Genomic DNA, 17,889 nt, shown 5'->3' with positions numbered 1-17,889 from the left:
GCATAGCAGTGGGGTGCTTGGGGAAGGTGTGGTAATATTGCATGTGGTGTTAGCAGCCGTGCATAGTAGGGCAGTGCAGGCGGCAATGGTACAGGGCATAATGAAGGTAGGCAAGATATTGTTTGAAGACACAGAGATGCACAGGTTCTAATGTGCTACAAAGAATATGTTGGGCTATTGGTATAAATGAATACTCAATGCCGTAAATGCATGACAGAGATTGACTGGGAGGCTGTCGGAGGCGGCCGGTAGGCATTGCAGCTTGACGGCTATAGGGCCTTTCCTCTAATCCATCGTGTGCTTACCTTCAGAGTTTCCTGAAGCTCCTGTAATTCCTGCAGCCACCAAACTTTTTATCTTGGAGCCTGGAGCCACAGCCCACGTAGCAGCTGCTCTTGAGGTGCTTGGAGGAACCAGTACCGTCGGGTATATATTGGCAGCAGAATGTCTGGCATCGGCCGGTGCTTTGATAATTTCAGACCTAAAATATGGTACTATTGAACCATTTTGAGGTGTTTTATGTGAGCACTGGAGTCCTTTCCCCACCGTGTATCTACCCCGGTGTGCAGAATGCCTGAATGAAGGACTAATGTTAAGAATGGAAAAATGCCCACCATATGTCCACTGAATGATAAATGCAGTACAACCTCCCCAAATCAAACGTTAGGTGCCACGCCTTAATTAATGTTTCCTTGGCCACTTCACCAGCTGTTATTAAATTACGGATGCTGGAAAATGCAGCAACCTCTCATGGGACTACTCTGATTTTCAAGGGGGACCGTCTGTCTCAGGTACAGGCGCTGAGATAACGCAAGAGACAGAGGTTGCTTTCAGAAAGGGCGGTCTTGTTCCCTGATATCAGTGATGGTTCTGTCTTGAACAGTGGGAGTAAAGAATTTACTCTTAACTTGGCCGATATGACAGCTAAGGAGACTGTCAATTGTACATGCTCAGGAATACGTGCAGAGGTCACTTAAATATCCTCTCCTCTCTTTTCATTTCAATCTGATAGAGAAGGAGGGAAGCATAGCTGTGAGCTGGAAGCTTCCTCTATAGGACCGGCATCATCTTCCCCAGATGACGACCTTCAGAAGCAGACCCCCCACCCCCGATAAATGGACATTGCTAAAGGCCAATATAACCAAAGACCGGTGTAATAATTTTGCGGATTTGTGTATTTGAATGGATTCCTTAAACAACTCTGTAGGGAACTACCATCTAATTAAGACGGAAACATCTTGCCAAACTGATCCTCTAATTCCTCCTACAATGTGTACAGGGACCTACCATTTAATCAAGATGGATATATCTTGCCAAACTGATCCCTTAACCCCTTCCACAAAGTCCCTATACCCTGATCAAATGAACATCAGTGGCCAGTTAGTCCTTATACCAGGGAAAACTGACTAGGGCACACAAGCTATCCAGTCAGCACCTGATGCTGCAGTCCCCATTGTTGACCTTCCCCCAGGGGTCAGGCCATTTGACATCACCTGTAAATCAGGCGAAGGTCCGGAATGTTCTGACCCTTCACCACTGACAGACACAAGAAAAACCAAATCAGGCCCATTTGATGGGGTCCAACTTGTGAAAGGCCGCCCCCACTTCATCTATTTCCAAGATGTTCTGAGTGAGGAAAGCATCAACGCCGGTAGTTACGGATAAATCCCTACGAGACTGTATTATGGATGAAAGGAATTTCATCATTAGTAATGTAGAGAATGTATGTGGGTATGAACCGAGAGAGGCATAAAGGAACACAGTCCTGGCTTGGCTTCACCAAAGAAAAGGGCCGGGAGTGCTCAGATGCTCAGATTTGAAAGTTGTACCTAGACTGGATATTCACGAGTGGTGTACCCAGGAAAATCGTGTCTGTGTTTTGGAGGATATGAGGCCAATAATCTACCTGTTTTTCTTATCAAATGCAAGTACTTGCCTAAGGGTGTGTCTGATTTAAAACGTATTGTGGATTAGCTGTGGCCTGCTAACCTTTGATAAGAATATTTATATTAAGTCAACTAGCATTGCTTTATGTATCTGTGCTTTTTTATGTTGTAAGTTTTGGTTTGTTACAGTGCTCCGATGCCTGTGAGCCTTAGCGCTTTATAAACATATAAAAATATATGTGATAAGACTTGCCTGTTTTACCAGCCATTGACTAGTGAGTACTTTAAGTCACGGTACTAGTGTACTATATAAAATATTTTGGCTAGTGGTATAACTAGAGAGATATAAGTGATAGAACTATACCATTTCAAACGTTGCTTGCTTTTTAGAACTCTTCCCCAGAACTTGATTGGCATTGCTAAGCGGTCATTTGTTGGTGCTGTGCTAACAACTGGAATGTGTAACTGCGTGTTATAAATAAAGAACTATCCCCTTTCAACAGTTACTTGTCGGTACAATTCCCCAGAAAGCAAATGTGATCCCTACACAGTCATCTGTTGGTGCTGTGATAACAACTGTAATGGGACACTTTTAATTCATGATCATCAGTGCCAATGCTTGATTTTAGTCGTGGTCACATGTTTATTCACACCATTTGAATGAGTGGTGTTGCCTCCTAATATGTTGTCAAGTAGGTGCCATCTTAAAATATGTGTTGTGACGATTCGCTAGGTTTCATCACTTCTTCCCAAGGGGGAGCCCTTACCCATGGGGGTAGGGAGGTGCGGCCGCTACCCATTAGTGCCCTTAAGGGTGGTTTAATATGTGAGACCCTCATGGGGAGGGTCTCCTCCTCTGGGTATAAGGACGATCAACTAGCGTACAGCCCGTTGCCCAACATCACACCCCAACCTTCTCTAACCCCCCACTCGATTCCAAACCACTTCCTTGATAGTAGACCCATGTATTTCTGTAGTGTAGGAGAAACAGCCAAAACAGAAAGTACAAGGATGAAGAAGAGCACAGAAGACATGAAGATTACTGACTCTGCTAGTACTTGTACGAGCTGGCCATGAGGATGAATGAAGATCAACCTATCAAAAACAACAAGGACTTTAACAATCTGTTAGGGTGGGACTGCCAACAATGTATAAGAAGAGAAGAAGGATTGAAAATGTTGTCAAGCCCAGCTGGGAGAGGCAGCAGGTGTTGTAGCCATCCAGAGCAGGAGTTTCAAATCCTGTGGGCTGACTGCAGAAACCAAAGAGTGGAGGACGCTGGTGAAACACTGATTGAGTTCTCCGTGGGTCCCACGGGAGCGGACCCGAGCACGAAGCAGGAAAAGAGAGCCAAGCAGTCCAGTAGAGAGTGGAGCCACTGTGGTGCTGCAGAAGCAGAGGAGAGAAGCCTGAAGAGCCAGATAGATGTACCCTAGTCCCAGGATGCCCCAGTGGTTTACTGAAGTCCCAGAGAAGGTAACAGGAGGTAGGTGAAACCCAGAGAGGGTATGGGGGTGGAAGAAGGGAAGATTTGAGAGGCTCTCTGCAGGCCCAGTAGTAGTAGTCACACTATTGGGACAAGTGAATTGAGTATCCCAGGAGCACTTCTCCGAGAATGGTCTGGGACCCCTCCACAACTGAATTGAGCATCCTAGGAGAACAACCTTATTACAGTGGCAGCAACAAGCCCACTGACCACCAGAGAAGGGTCTGGAACCTCATCAGAAGTGAACCGAGCATCTGGGAATAACTTCCTCCTTGCAGTGGCAGCAACAACCCACTGACCACCAGAGAATGGTCTGGGGCCTCAACATAAGATCATCGAACATCCGAGGAGAACATCCTCATTGCAGAGCAGCAACAAGCCCATTGACAACCAGAGAAGGGTCTGGGACCCTAACACAAGTGAACTGAACATCAGAGGATACCTTCCTCACAATAGTGGCAGCAATAAGCCAACTGCCAACCTGAGAATGGTCTGGCACTGCGACATAAGTGTCAAGTGGCACAGCGAGTAGAGCGCCCGCTTTGACACCCGTGCAGAGCCTATTAACGCAGGTTCGAATCCCGGCGGGGCCAAACTCAGCCTTTCATCCTTCCGAGGTCGATAAATGAGCACCACACACCGTGGGTAATAATAAGCAGCGCTCAGATACCTGAGGGTTTGTAGCGCTATATAAAAGCCTAATTATTATTATTATTATTATTATTACTAAGCATCCAAGGAAAGCATCCTTGTCACAGTGGCAGGAAAAAATCTTATGAGGCCCGAGAAGGATTTAGGGCTTTGCTAATTGCATGAGAAGGGGGTGAAAGACACATCAAGTTGAAAGATACAGAAAATAACTCTCAATCACCAGGAGAAGGGAGTCATTCACCTGGTGAAGAAACTGAAAGCCTGTTTATACACTCAAGAGATGCCAGAGGAAGGAAATCATTCCCGCTGGCTTTGTTGTGAACTATATCGGAGTGAGTGGACTAATTCCAGGAGGAGAGGAAAGTCATTCTAATGGTCCTGAAAGTTGAAAAACCGAAATCCCATTGATCCAGAGATGCCAGAGGAAGGGAGTCATTCCCCCTGACTTTGTTGTGAGCTATATTGGAGTATGTGAACCAATACTAGAAGAAGGCAGTCATTCTCCTGGTTCTGAAAGTTGACTGGTGCAAAGGTTTGACATTTTATTAAAAAAAGACAATCTAATTCGTCAGTGTTTAGTCCTTTGTTTCTATTGTCCATATAAGAAAATTAGTTTGGCCTCTTTCCTTCTGATTGATAATTCTTTGTTGGATTTTACCTATTCCAGTGAATCTTAAAGCATGTGCGTGTTCTTTTGTCCTGTGCGTTGCCAAAGGATATTTGCTGTCTTGATTGCGGATAGCTTGTAGATGTCCTCCATTGTGTGTCTTCAAGTCTCTTTTCGTGCTGCATATGTACTTCTTGTCACAAATACATATAATTGAAGAGATCACATACCAACTATGGCAGTTTATGAATTGATTGATTTTGACAATGTGGTTTTTAATTGTTAATTCTAAGTTTTTGTCCTTTAAAATTTTGCCCATTCTACTTGTACCACATTTGTGAAACCCTTGAATTTTTTGTTTGCGCCAAGTTGTACTCTTGCTAATCTTGGTTTTTAAGTGACTTTGACTCACTATGGTAGGTGCTTTCTTATAGATCACGCAGGGACTGCTGTCGAAATATTGGCAGATTATTAGATCACTAGTGAGAATATGCCAGTGTTTTCTCAGTAAATTTATAATTGCGGGATTGTCAGAGCAATACTGTGTGATGAATGTAACATTTTATTTTGGATTTATTAGTGGTTGTTTTGGATGCAGGATTAAGCCACATTTCTCGATTCTTTCTTGCTATTGTTGCAAAGCTTTTGATAACATGTCCTATGTAGCCCCTCTGTTTCAATCGCCTGTTGGTGTCATATTTCGCTATGTCATAATCAGAGGGATTACTGCATATTCTTTTGGCTCTGATTAATTCTCCTGTCAGTATGTTCTGAAGTACATGATTCCAGTGACAACTCGTTGTGTGACGTATTGAATTAATTTTGGTGTGTTTTCTATAAAGCCTAGTTTTAATGTAATTGTTCGCTACAAACATATGTAGATAAAAAAGATTTCTGTTTTGCTGCTTTGTTGCGCGAGTTTAAGTTCAAATTTGCTGCTTTTAAGGTAAGTTACACAATTGTGTAGGTCTTCTCTCTCTCCTTGCCATATTAGTAATATGTTGTATATGTGCCTTACCCATAATGCTACATTTTTCATGTCTAATATTATGCTGTTTGATGCACATTTCATCTCAAAGTATCTCTTAAAGAGATTTTCTAATGAAGGAGCATATTTGGCTCCCATTACTACTATGGTGGGTTGGTTTTATAGTTGATCGTGGAACAGAAGAAAGTTGTTTCTCATTAAGGAGTTTGTCATTTCAAGGATCATGTTGCATTAGTGGTATTATACAACTGAGTTTTTTCTAGGAAATACTTGGTTAATTTTAATGCTAGAGAATGCTGAATAGATGCATATAGTGCATTACCATCTAATGTGACAAGGGAATAGTTGCCGTCCATATCAAGTCACTTTGTTTTTGGAGTACAAGTGTAGAATCTCTAGTATATGATTGCAATTGAGGTGTAATCGGTTGCAAAAGTTGTCAATACATGGTGACATAGGTTTTGTCAAGCTACCATTACCGCTGACCATGAGATGTATCTCGGTTAATGCTTCAAAATGTTTGTGGATTTTGGTCAGGGAATACGTCGTAACTGTTCTCGGATGTTCTACTATGAGCAATCTTTTCTCAGCTACGTCTGTAATGGCTGCTTAGTACCATTTATTGATCAAAGTTTTTAACTCTTCTTTCACTGTTGTTAGTATATCAATGTGGAACTTTTTTTATAACAATTTGTAGTTGCTATATGTAGATATGGCATCTTTATATAATCTTTTCTGTTAAGACTGACTATATTGCCACCTGAAATGAATTTTTGAATAAAGTCTTTCACTAAATCAAATTTAATTGCCCTTGCAATAATGGCCCAAGGGCACTAGGATACATTATCATTTTTGTTGTTTTATTTGACAGGTTAATATTCCTTAAGTAGAATTCACACACTGCAAACAGATATCAGAGATCACCAGTTCATCTTCTAGATACATTCTTTCATTGGGCGCCTCAAAATACCTGTAATTCAGTACATGTAACATTTGGAAGGTAAAAGAGGGGCTGCTCCCCACTGCCTCCTTCACTATTGGATCACTATTCTTCTATATTTCCTCACAAATATCTTCGATTCTTAAGCATTAAACCATGTTATAAATCTTACTATGGCATCATATTCACTCTTCGCGTTGGTATTTAAAAGAGTCACTCTCTACGTTTTTTTCATTATGCCGTTGACACATTTTTGGGTATCTTCCTCGGTTTGAATTTTTCACATATGTCTGTGGCAAGCTTCTCAATATCTGCATCCAGGCTACAGTTATATCGAGCTTGAAATAGCTTCCTATAATGGACAATCCATTTAGTGGATGTCACATGGGTGATTTCCACATGGAGCATACTGGTAAAAGTGTTTTGTTTGGGAATAATTCAGTTTCTAATCTAAAATCATGTGCCTTAATAGTAGATCCCAAAAATTAACCAACTTGCCATTATATCCATAAGCAAATTGTAAGTTAAACTCATTGGGTTTCAGAAATTTGAGATAATGCTCAAAAAGGGGCAGTCCACATCCCAATGGATGTAATATACCTCTGCTGGGCCTTGTTTGCTCCCACAAACAAACTGTCAGGTTGGCATAGTAGAGAGAGAAGAAAACGTGCAGATAGTTGCCCCTTGTTTGTCTCTGTCTAAATCGATGACTACCAAACGGGATCAACTTGTTATTCAGACAAACATCGATTAGCTCAATTAATAATTACTTGTGATGGATATAGCTTGCCAACCACACATAAGGACAACTTTCACAGCATCCATGCCATTGATAACTTAAAATATCATTGAAAGGCACATCTGTAAAAAAAAAATCTCAAGCATCCTTACCATATTCTGGCAGAATATTGAGCCAGAATTCGATTTACATCAGTCAATATCCTCTCACAGGATAGACCCATCAGAGCAACAATTGCTCTCCCCAGGGACAGGTCAATCTTAGCCAACAGGTAAAAATAGAGGATCATGGGGCAGTTTACTACAAGCAATGGTTTTTAATCAAAACTCATCTTCATACCAGTATGATATTTTTTGATTAACCTTCATGGCTGCCTGTTTTATCCTATCCATAGTGGCAGACTGATACTAACCACAACCAAATAATTGTGTGACACTTTTTTGTATTTTTCAATCTGCCATACAATAACATTTCACCCTTTTGTCAGATGGCTTGATAACCACCTGTCGCTTCTTAGGTTTAGATAATGCATGCCTTTTTGTTTTCTGCTAATGTTGTTTTGGTGGGTATTCCCTCACTTTATCTCAGATTCCAGTTGAAATAGGTTGCACAGCCCTAATTTTTCAAATCATTCTAAGACCTGATTTGTATCGGAATCCTCATTAGAAGTAAATACTGATCTATTTTTTAAATCACTGCCTAAATGCGTTATCTCTGTATCAACAAGTCATAATTCTCTGATGCCTTGCAGTTGTAGACTTTCTATTGTAACACTGATCCTCTTTCATGGCAACACTTTAAAAGTGACAGCCTTTATTTTTCACTCCAAATCTCAGATATCAGACTTTCAAATTGGAAAACACAAAACACATCCAGGAATTGAAGCCTAGTGTCCAGAGCAACAATTGCTTTTAAAGTTATTCATGTGAGTTCCATGGGCACACAAGTGTTCATAAGGCTCTTTTATTTCATTTGTTAAAACATAATTTATACAATCAACCCCATACACGTATTTTGTGTTATGTTAGAGCTTCATCATGGGATAAATGTGTCCCTAAGGCTTGTATTCACATCATGCTCCAGTAGGAAAGGAAAAGGCAACCTGAAAGCCCATGAGTCAGAGGCAACAGCATGTTTTAAAATAATCAAACATTAGGAAAAATGTTGTGCTAATTTGCAAACTACATTTTGCTGTCTGAATGTATGTTCTTTTTCCAATTTGAAAGTCAGGTATCTTCAATGTTCCCCTCCAAATCCCCTGAGTTTTAAAATGTTGCCATGGAAGAGGGTCAGTGCTCAACGGCTACTTTGCCCATCTTTTCACTGCGTTTCAGTGGCATCTTGCTCCACTGCCCATCCTGTTTGTGGAGGAGTGAGATCCAGGCGTGCACCCCCCACCCCCATGGCGCGGCAGATCCTCCTCTCCCTGGGGATCTAGACTCTCTCCACACTTGCCATTTGATCAATAAGAATGTGATTTGTGTGTATGCCTACCTCATTGCTCAGTAGAGTTTCCCAGTCAGAGACCTCAATCAGCTCCATCCCCCATCTCTTCTCCATAAGGGCATCTTTGACGATCACAGAAATGGCTCTCAGTCCAAAGGAGGCAAACAGGTTGGTATGAATGTAGTTGCGGGTACAGCGCAGCTTCCTAAGCAGTGAAAGGACATCCCGATAGAACAAATAATTGAGCAATACTTTTGGTAAACACACCACTTTATCAACGTCTGTTAACATTTGGCAAGAGTAAGCTTGGTGCCCCTGCTGGCCAAGCCTCAACATGAGAAGGATTGCATGATAACAATGATTGTTGTTTGTACTGAGTGCGACAGCCCTCTATTATAGGGTTGGGAATATTGAAAGTTTGTTATGACTGACTTTCCTGCCTGGTCCCTGTTTCCTGAATGCATGAGGTGTGGATGCAAGGTATGATGTCATGAATGGAATACTATTAGAGTGACTGCAATGTTGAGTGTGAATGTGATTCCACCCATGGAGGTTGGAAGATGTAGCCTGGGTGGTGGGAGCCAGTGGGCTCCCCTCTGTACTTCCTCTTCGCCTTGATGTACCTAAGATGATCTGATTGTACTTTTACGCTGTTTAAAGTACCCTCCATTTAAATATACCAATGCTGCACAGACTTTAGAGGTACACCTAAACATTCACCTGTCAGCAAGTCTTTCAGAAAGGGAACAGCACCCACTTTGCACACGATTATAAGTTGCCCTATGAAAACATGTATCAGGCAAAGAAACAATTGCTAAGATAAAATCACTGATTTTGTGATGGTCACAATTTCTAATGTACTGGTCGCCCGTAGAAGGGGTTCCTATGGAGTATGGCCTCCAGTTGTCTGTGTGATGCACGTAGCTCTTGCAGTGCCTATCTATACCAGCAAAGGATGATTTGGAAATTAGTGTGGGCTTTCTAGATGTGGGGTGAGGTCACTGGTCCTACTTTCCTCACCTCGTTCAATGGGGCGCATTGTAGGGAATGCAGCGTAAGTGTTTTCATCTCCTGCAGCATGATTTCCTCCCTGCTGATGGTTCTCTAGGCAAGGGTTCTGCAACCTTTGGATCTCCAGATGTTTTGGACTACAAATCCCATGATTCCTCACCATTGACTTTATTGTCCAGGACTGATGGGGGTTTTAGTCCAAAACACCCAGAGAGCCAAAGGTTGCAGACCCCTGGCCTAGGGAATGGTGTGGGGGTACTGATTCTGGGAAAGGTTGCAGGTCTTGTAGGGAATGTTGCCAGTGCACTGGTTGTGGTATAATTCAATGCTCCTGCAGGTTTCAGGCTCCTCCCACTTTGGGTATTGCAGCAACCAGTGTAGGAGCGCCTGCTGTGGTGGGTGCATACAGCTTCTGCCGTGCCACAGTGGTGATGAAGCTTAGGCTGCTGGGAACCTCACAGCTCCTGAACATTGAGTAGAAACTATTCTAGTGGCACTTACTGTAAGCAGAGCGAGCACCTGTTGCGATGCCAGAAGGTGGCGTGGAGAGCATGGTAGAAGCACTGGCTACAGCGACGATATTAGCATCTGAAAGTTCAAGCTTTTCCAGATGGCAAGCAATTCATGGACATTTATGAAGGTGGGTCCTACAGAGAACGTCTCAGTTCCTCTAGTGCCAGATTTACTCAATGGCAGGGCATCTGGATTCTAACCAGAAGGAGTACACAGTAGAGCAATGGTCACGCCCAAATCTGGACCGCAACTCGACTAGGTCAAACAGACAGAAAGTGAATTGCTTACATCCTTCACCTCTATTTTGGTAATTTTTGCCATTTTCTTCAGAGATGTGAGTCAACATGGGAAGCAGCCTAACAACAATAGTACGGTAAGTGCCAAATACAAGAAAACACCACCAAAGTTCTATAAAAATATGCCCTTTACTGAAACACAGACACCTAATAAAAACACTAAAATGTCCCTTTTTAAGGCAAGCACACAGAGGGCCTCATTACGAGGTACGCCGGTAGCCATGCTGCTATTGGCGGCATGGTTGCCGGCAAAACCGCATCCGTGTCCTCGGAATGAGGACTTACTGGACCATTCCGAGTTCGGATGGCCCGGTAATTCCTCACTCGAGGACACGGACACGGTTCATCCCCATTACCATTTCAGCCCCCATAGGGCTGCATGGGAGAGGGAGTAAACAACGGGCCATTACGAGATGGCCCGTTGTTTGCACCATCTTCCCCTCGCGGGACCCGGTATGCACGCCTGGTTTTCCCAGGCGTGCTTAATGTGTCCCGCGAGGGGACCTCGTAATGTGGCGGAACGGGATGAATGGCGCCGCAGCCTTTTACGGCGCCGTTTAACCCGTTCCGCCAGGGTCGTAATGAGGCCCAGATAATGCAGGATAGCAATATTATAATAAGGGGGGAATAAATGAAAGCTAAGAATTAACAAAACAGTGAAAATATGAAATGAAATTGGTTACTTTTAAAATATCTTTTGGTAAGGTATCAAAAGTGGGACCTGGCCAGTCTCTAGGACCAAGGTTAAGGCTAGAGGGCCAAGGCACCTGGGATTTGATTGTTGGGACCCTTTAACATAAGGGGCTACATGAGTACTTTAAGCAAGCTCAGCAGCATCTGGGGGCCTCTCCTAGCATCAGAAGCAGAGGGATATGCCCAGCAACAGCATATGCCAGGGCTATGCCCCTAAACGCAGACAATAGTGTGACTTGCAAAACAGGTTCATTTGAAGAAGTGGCCACTCTTCTCCTCTTACCAAGCCGGGGCTCGGGAACACAGTCACTTGCAGGGGATGTACATGATAATTTCGAATACGAACATTTCGAACATGAAAATGTTGAATTCTAAATGTTCGTATTCGAAATAAGCACCCCACAGCCACATGGTCTTTATAGACCCCGCTCTCCTCACCCCCTGCCTTATGGGGGCAAACGTCGCTGCAGGGGCGTTGCTAGGGGGGGGCTAAGGGGGCTATAGCCCCTGATCTTTTGGTTGTAGCCCCGGATAGAATCTCAGGAGCTACAGCCAAAAGACTAGCTAGCCCCCAGTCCCAACAGTTCCGACATCAACTTAGCCCCGGGTCTTTTCCAGACCTAGTAACTCCCCTGCGTCGCTGTGTGCCACCGAGTCCCTGCAGTGCCAGTTCCCTTCACTTCTGTGGATGGGACCCAGCGCTGCAGGGTCCTTTTCTTTTTTTTCTGAACAATTGTTGTTGTCGATGTGGGGGACACCCCCACAACCCCTGATTCCATTATAGCGAACAAGGGTGTGGGAGACCCCCCCCCTCGCAACCCCAGCTTCCCTTGTTCACTATAATGAAAACCGAATGGCTGACATGTTCTGCATTTTCAGCTGTACGTAATTTTGGTACAGCCGAAATCCCATCATTTCAACCATTCGTTTTTTTGAACGATATTTTTGTGCAATACCACTTGCAGGATGCATGCCACAGTAGCCGAGGTTCGCCTCTGCGTACCAGCGCTTGCCGGCAGTCAGCAATTAGCTTTTTCCGGCAGGTCACCGCTCTGTCTTTGCTTATCAATACGACTCTTTTCCAGGTGCCACTCATTTTCAATCTAACAAGCGTGTCTCTCTCTGCACTTGTCATACCCAGATTTCTAAGCCCGCAGTAATGCGTGTGGGGTAAAAGAAAGCGCTCTAGAGAGTATTTTCCAAGGTGGCAGAATGCTTCTTTGTTGGGCACTTGCTTTCTCACTACTCTCTACTACCCCCACCCTTGCCTGCTGCGGATCAAAGTGTCTCCTTTTTAATTGTGTCCACCAAGCCTGCCCCCGTCCTAGAAGGCACCTTTAACCCCTTAAGTGCCAAGGACGAGTATGCTTGTCCTTTTTGCATAGACTTGCATAATAGCCTGGCAGTAATGCACAATGGTCATGCCCCGCTCAAGAAACCAGCCCTTCCACATGTGCGAGGGGGGCCAGACTCTCACTGGGGCCACAAACTATTTCCTGGGAGCGACTGAGCCAATTGCTGACAGTGCAAGCTCACAGCAGATGCTTCTGCCATCTGCTCAGCCAATGAGCGGGATGCAAAATCGGCAAACATTTTAAAAGTAAATTATTGACTGGCAATGTCATCAGTTCATTTTGGAAGGATACAGTTTATCTTTAATCCACCATATTCTCCAATTTGCAGGAGGTTGTGGTTCTGCCACAGGTATGACATGTTAATTAGTGGAAACGTAAATTAACTTGAAAAAAGGGCGTGGATTTCCATCTATACATTTCCAAAAAAGGTCAATAGAAAATTAGTCATAATTCCTAGCAGGTATGCCAAACAGAAATTGTATGTCATTGTAAGTTTACAAAAACGCAAATCCATTGCTGCTAAAGTGAATTTAGTTTTAGCAACCTGGTTATAAACTTTACAAAACTTTCTCTTACCTAATAATGCCACATTGACAGGGTGCGGGGTGTGCAATAGGCATCTGTATGACATGAAGTTGATCCCATAGTGTCGAATGAGCTTTTAAAAGAAATACATGAACAACTGCTACATAGTTTATTCATGTGTATATGTGAAGCGCATGAAAGGTGGCCCATTCCCATTTCACTGGCTGGTGTGTGTGTAGTGGAGACAGTTTACAGCACATGTGTACATGTAGCCACCATATAAATAGCAGTGCTTATGTTAGATAATCCTAGAGCTTGGGAACAGCTCTGGTGCAATCACTGGCAATAACTGTATCAACAGGGCATATGTGGAAAGTGTGTCTGTTCAGCAGCACACACTTTCCAGCAGATAAACCACCTTCGCTTTGCATAGAAAAAAGCAAAAAAAGCCCAGGGCAGTACACCCTTACAGATGGCATTCTGTCACAGTACTGTCTGAGCATGTGCTTGCTTCTCTTCAACATTGCACTGAGTTGTGTGGGCCGATTAGGATCGGCCGGCCAGGCCATTTCTGTTGCCAAGACGTATGAATGGGAAGAGATTGTGGGGGTGTATTTATCACCCCATCCCCCATTTATCTTTTAGTGGGTTGCAATTTGACCTATCCGAACACTTCCCTGAGCAGCAAAGATGCTGCGGGATAAATCGCATGGAGAGCTGATAGGGGGTTTACTTTTGACGTGCTGCCTTGTGCCCGAGTCATGGGTTAACCGTCGGCAATGTTAGCAGCTCAAACATCATTTGAAATAAAGGCCGCCCAACTGCTTCCCTGAAAATAACCACCCACTACTTTATGAGTGAGAAGGGGACGCGTGAGGGCACATCTTTGGACTAATGGACAGTTTCCAGGTGGAGCTGCCCACCATTTACGTTATTGCTGGTCATTTTCAGACAGATTAAGCGAGGTGTCAATCTCTCAGCCCTCACCTCATGCTGATCATTTCCTGACAGATTAAGCGAGGTGTCAATCTCTCAGCCCTCACCACATGCTGATCATTCCCTGACAGATTAAGCGAGGTGTCAATCTCTCAACCCTCACCACATGCTGATCATTTCCTGACAGATTAAGCGAGGTGTCAATCTCTCAGCCCTCACCACATGCTGATCATTCCCTGACAGATTAAGCGAGGTGTCAATCTCTCAGCCCTCACCACATGCTGATCATTCCCTGACAGATTAAGCGAGGTGTCAATCTCTGAACCCTCACCACATGCTGATCATTTCCTGACAGATTAAGCGAGGTGTCAATCTCTCAGCCCTCACCTCATGCTGATCATTTCCTGACAGATTAAGCAAGGTGTCAATCTCTCAGCCCTCACCACATGCTGATCATTCCCTGACAGATTAAGCAAGGTGTCAATCTCTCAGCCCTCACCACATGCTGATCATTCCCTGACAGATTAAGCAAGGTGTCAATCTCTCAACCCTCACCACATCCTGGCCATTTCCGGCATGTTATGTTAATGGCCATTTGTATAGTGACTTTCAGTATTGGTATGGTCTCAAAGCGCATGCTTGAGAACGGTATTAATATGACAAACGTGATTGGTTGGGGAAGAGGGCTCGTTTGTGGTTTTGGGTGAAGTTATTGCAAATAATTACTGTTAGTATTATGTTCCTTGGCATTCTGAAGGGCTGTCTATTTTCCAAAATACATATCTACTGGTTTAATTTAGCCCATAACAGAAAACGCACTTCAGTTGATGTTATGGATTTGGTAGGCATAAATATAATAGAAGTGAAAAACGCAAAAAGATATACAACAAACATGTATAAGTCATGCTTACACGCTGACCACAACACGTGGAAGATCGGAGGGAGAAAAGGTGAAAAGAGCGGGTCAAAGACCAATGGAGCGCACATATACCTTTCTCCGTCGCTGATTTCATGAAAATGGCAGACAAACTATCATTTAGTTGACATGTAAATGTGTTTGGGAAACTGATTTTTTCAACGTGACAATATTCATGTTGACGATTTTCCCAGGGATGCCATGGGTGCTTGTTGAATTCTGTTTTGAGTTGGAGTGGGTTATTTCAGATGCAATTTCCCCAAGCTTTACGTCCCCCCCCCTTGCAGAATGTTTGTTTTGCCTACACCCTGCATGTTGCACCAAGACACTGACCACTGTACCTGAAGACGGTGAGGATGAGCAGAGCCGAGATGAGAGCCAGGAGAGAAAGGGAGTACCCCACCGTGTACAGCACCTTGAAGCTCACCATTAGATTCCGTGTCACTTCCTGGAGGGGACAAAATGAGGAAAGATTGGACATGGGCATCACCATAATCACTCCCTATCGGCGCTTTAGGTGGGCCGGGGCTCTCCATGGCATAGCCACGGCAGGGTCCAAACATGGGTATTTAGACATGGCCCTGCATGGATCTCCAGGTCTGATTTCCCGATTTGCCCAGAAATCAATGAAAAGAAGATTGGTGACAACGCTGCTTTTGTCCAGTAGATGTCGCTATCAACCCATGTTTAGAATCAGAACACCAGTTTCACACATCTAGAGTTAGTGTTTGTTTTGTAACACTAGAGAATAGACGGACTGATTTTTATTAAATAGATTAGTAAATTTAAGTCTTGCCATTAGGATGAATCAATACAATTAATGCATAAGAATTTTGGATTTCCTTAAATACAACCAAGCGATTGATTACAGCTCTAGCTGGGATGCCATGGAAGTTGTGCAGAGGAGACGCACCCATGTGATACAGGTAGACTGCAGTTAGCAGAGGTTAACGGGATGGCACAGGTTTCAGGGTAGAGAGGAAGGATTTGATTTCATTTTTATTTTTGAATCTTTTCATCTAATTGACTTCTTGACCGATTACATATATTATAATTAACACACCTTTTGGCAATAGAAGTTACCTCCTCTTCTCCCCACACTCCTTTAGTACATGCGCACATCGCCTCTGTGTGTGCGCGCACGCACGCGCTTCATATTAAATAACGGAAGGTGCCTGCCTCCCATGTTTTTGGCACTTACAAACAGCATGTAGACTGGGGCATATGTCAGTAACAGAGGCGACGTAAATACACCACAATGGCGGCGAGCAGCACAGAGCCGTTAGCACATCCCTACTGGGCAGCCACGTGCGGGCAGCTGCTAGGCACGCTACTCATCTGCAGACACTCTCCAGTTTTATTGTTTCCCCATGCGAGCTGGTTATCACGCAGGAAATCTAACAACACATGACCATGCGTGGACATGGCAGCCTGCCCTCCACCACAGGTGCCAGTTCAAACGTTCAGTTTGGGTTTTTAAAGATTCACCCCAGTGGTTCAAGCAATGCTGATCTATACTTTGACCATCCTTTTGCAGTTCCGTTTTATTCTGTGGCTATTTCCCCAGTGTGTCTCTTCAACTGTCTTCCCAATTCCTTTCATTCACATCACCACTTCTTCCGTTCCTTATCACCCTTTCCTCCTTCATGTCTCATCTTTTTTCCATCGCTCCCCTGCTTTTTCCTTTCATCAGTCCCTACCCTTTCTACCTCCTTCCATCCCGTTTTTCCCTCCAAACTAGATGTTTTTAGTTTTGGCTACTAGGTGGCAGTAAAGTGCCATCTATACGCAAAATCTATTGCACTTGAGTACAACTAGGAACGAGGATGACATGTGAGGCGGGATACACAGCTTGTAGGTGTTGTTTGGTTATTTACTCGCCCATTGATTGCCCATAGCTATGCTTTTCACTTTGGTGAATCCCACCCACTTCCTGCCCCTCCAAAACTTCTCCTCATGGGAACTCTTTGAGCTCCATTTAACTAAGCCTTACCATCAAACTGTGTGCTCAAAGTGCCTGCTAGTGCTATTTCAAAGTAGTCTTCTGAGAGTTAATGGCCTAATTGGACCTGTAAATATGCTATTGGCGTAATAAACATATCTTAAAGTGTGCCTTCAGCCTCTCAATTTATAGGCAGTGTGTGTCCTTCGCTGAAGTCCTGTTAAAACAAGCAGTTTGTGTTTGCCAGGCACTGCTATTATAAGCCAAGGTACTCCCACCATTTTGCAACTGCTACCATTAACGGCCAGTTAGTACCGTTACAGCAGTGGCTGGCAAATACCTATCCCATGCCGACTTAGAAGCCAAAACTGTTGCCATTGCCAATGCTTGTTTTTGTTTTAACTCTCCCTTTCATTTTTTTCTCAGCCCCTTTTCCTCCCCTCCTTGTCATCTTCCCCTTTCCTCTGTCCACTCCTTTATTTTTCCTTTAACTCTTCCTTTCTTCTTTCCTCACCTTCCTCACCTTCTTTTAGAGTTCTTCATTTACTTCATTCTTGTCCTCCCTTTGTTTTTCCCTTCATTTTTTCCTTTCTGCATATTCTCTCTCTTCCCTTTTCTTCAATGTTCATTCCTTCATAGCCATGTCCCCCTTTTACTCCCTCCCATTCCCCCCACTTACTTTATTTGTATTCTCTTGCTTTTTACTCTCCTCCCTACCATGTTTTATGTATTCCCTGCCTTCTTCGTTGTGTTACTCCATCACTAAAACCCACCTTTACTTCCTATGTGAGACTTTCAGATGACCTTAGAGAGGGGTGAAAGCACAGTACAAGCAACCAACATAACATGACCTACTCCTCTGCCTCCCACCGTTCTTTTCCAAAAAAAGGCAGCTTGTAACCTGGGCCATACAGGAAGAGGAGCTATGTACATGCCAGTGGCCAGCCAGGCCTTCACTT

General features: G+C 43.8%; 1 protein-coding gene across 3 annotated transcripts in view; it reads right to left on the bottom strand.

The window, feature by feature from the left end:
* Positions 1-17,889, bottom strand: part of LOC138569156 (glucagon receptor-like) — a 698,697-nt gene that overhangs the window by 103,100 nt on the left and 577,708 nt on the right. For all 3 annotated transcript variants that reach the window (XM_069646870.1, XM_069646869.1, XM_069646871.1), the window contains 2 exons: positions 15,330-15,436; positions 8,792-8,948 (listed from right to left, as the gene is read on the bottom strand). In XM_069646870.1, coding sequence (XP_069502971.1) covers positions 8,792-8,948; positions 15,330-15,436 — 264 coding nt within the window. The remainder of the gene's footprint in view (positions 1-8,791; positions 8,949-15,329; positions 15,437-17,889) is intronic.

This window comes from Ambystoma mexicanum, chromosome 2q, assembly GCF_040938575.1.
Source record: "Ambystoma mexicanum isolate Mex_15411 chromosome 2q, UKY_AmexF1_1, whole genome shotgun sequence".
NCBI lineage: Eukaryota > Metazoa > Chordata > Amphibia > Caudata > Ambystomatidae > Ambystoma > Ambystoma mexicanum.
The sequence above is the reverse complement of the archived record's forward strand: the minus strand, read 5'-3'. Positions and strand labels throughout refer to the sequence as shown.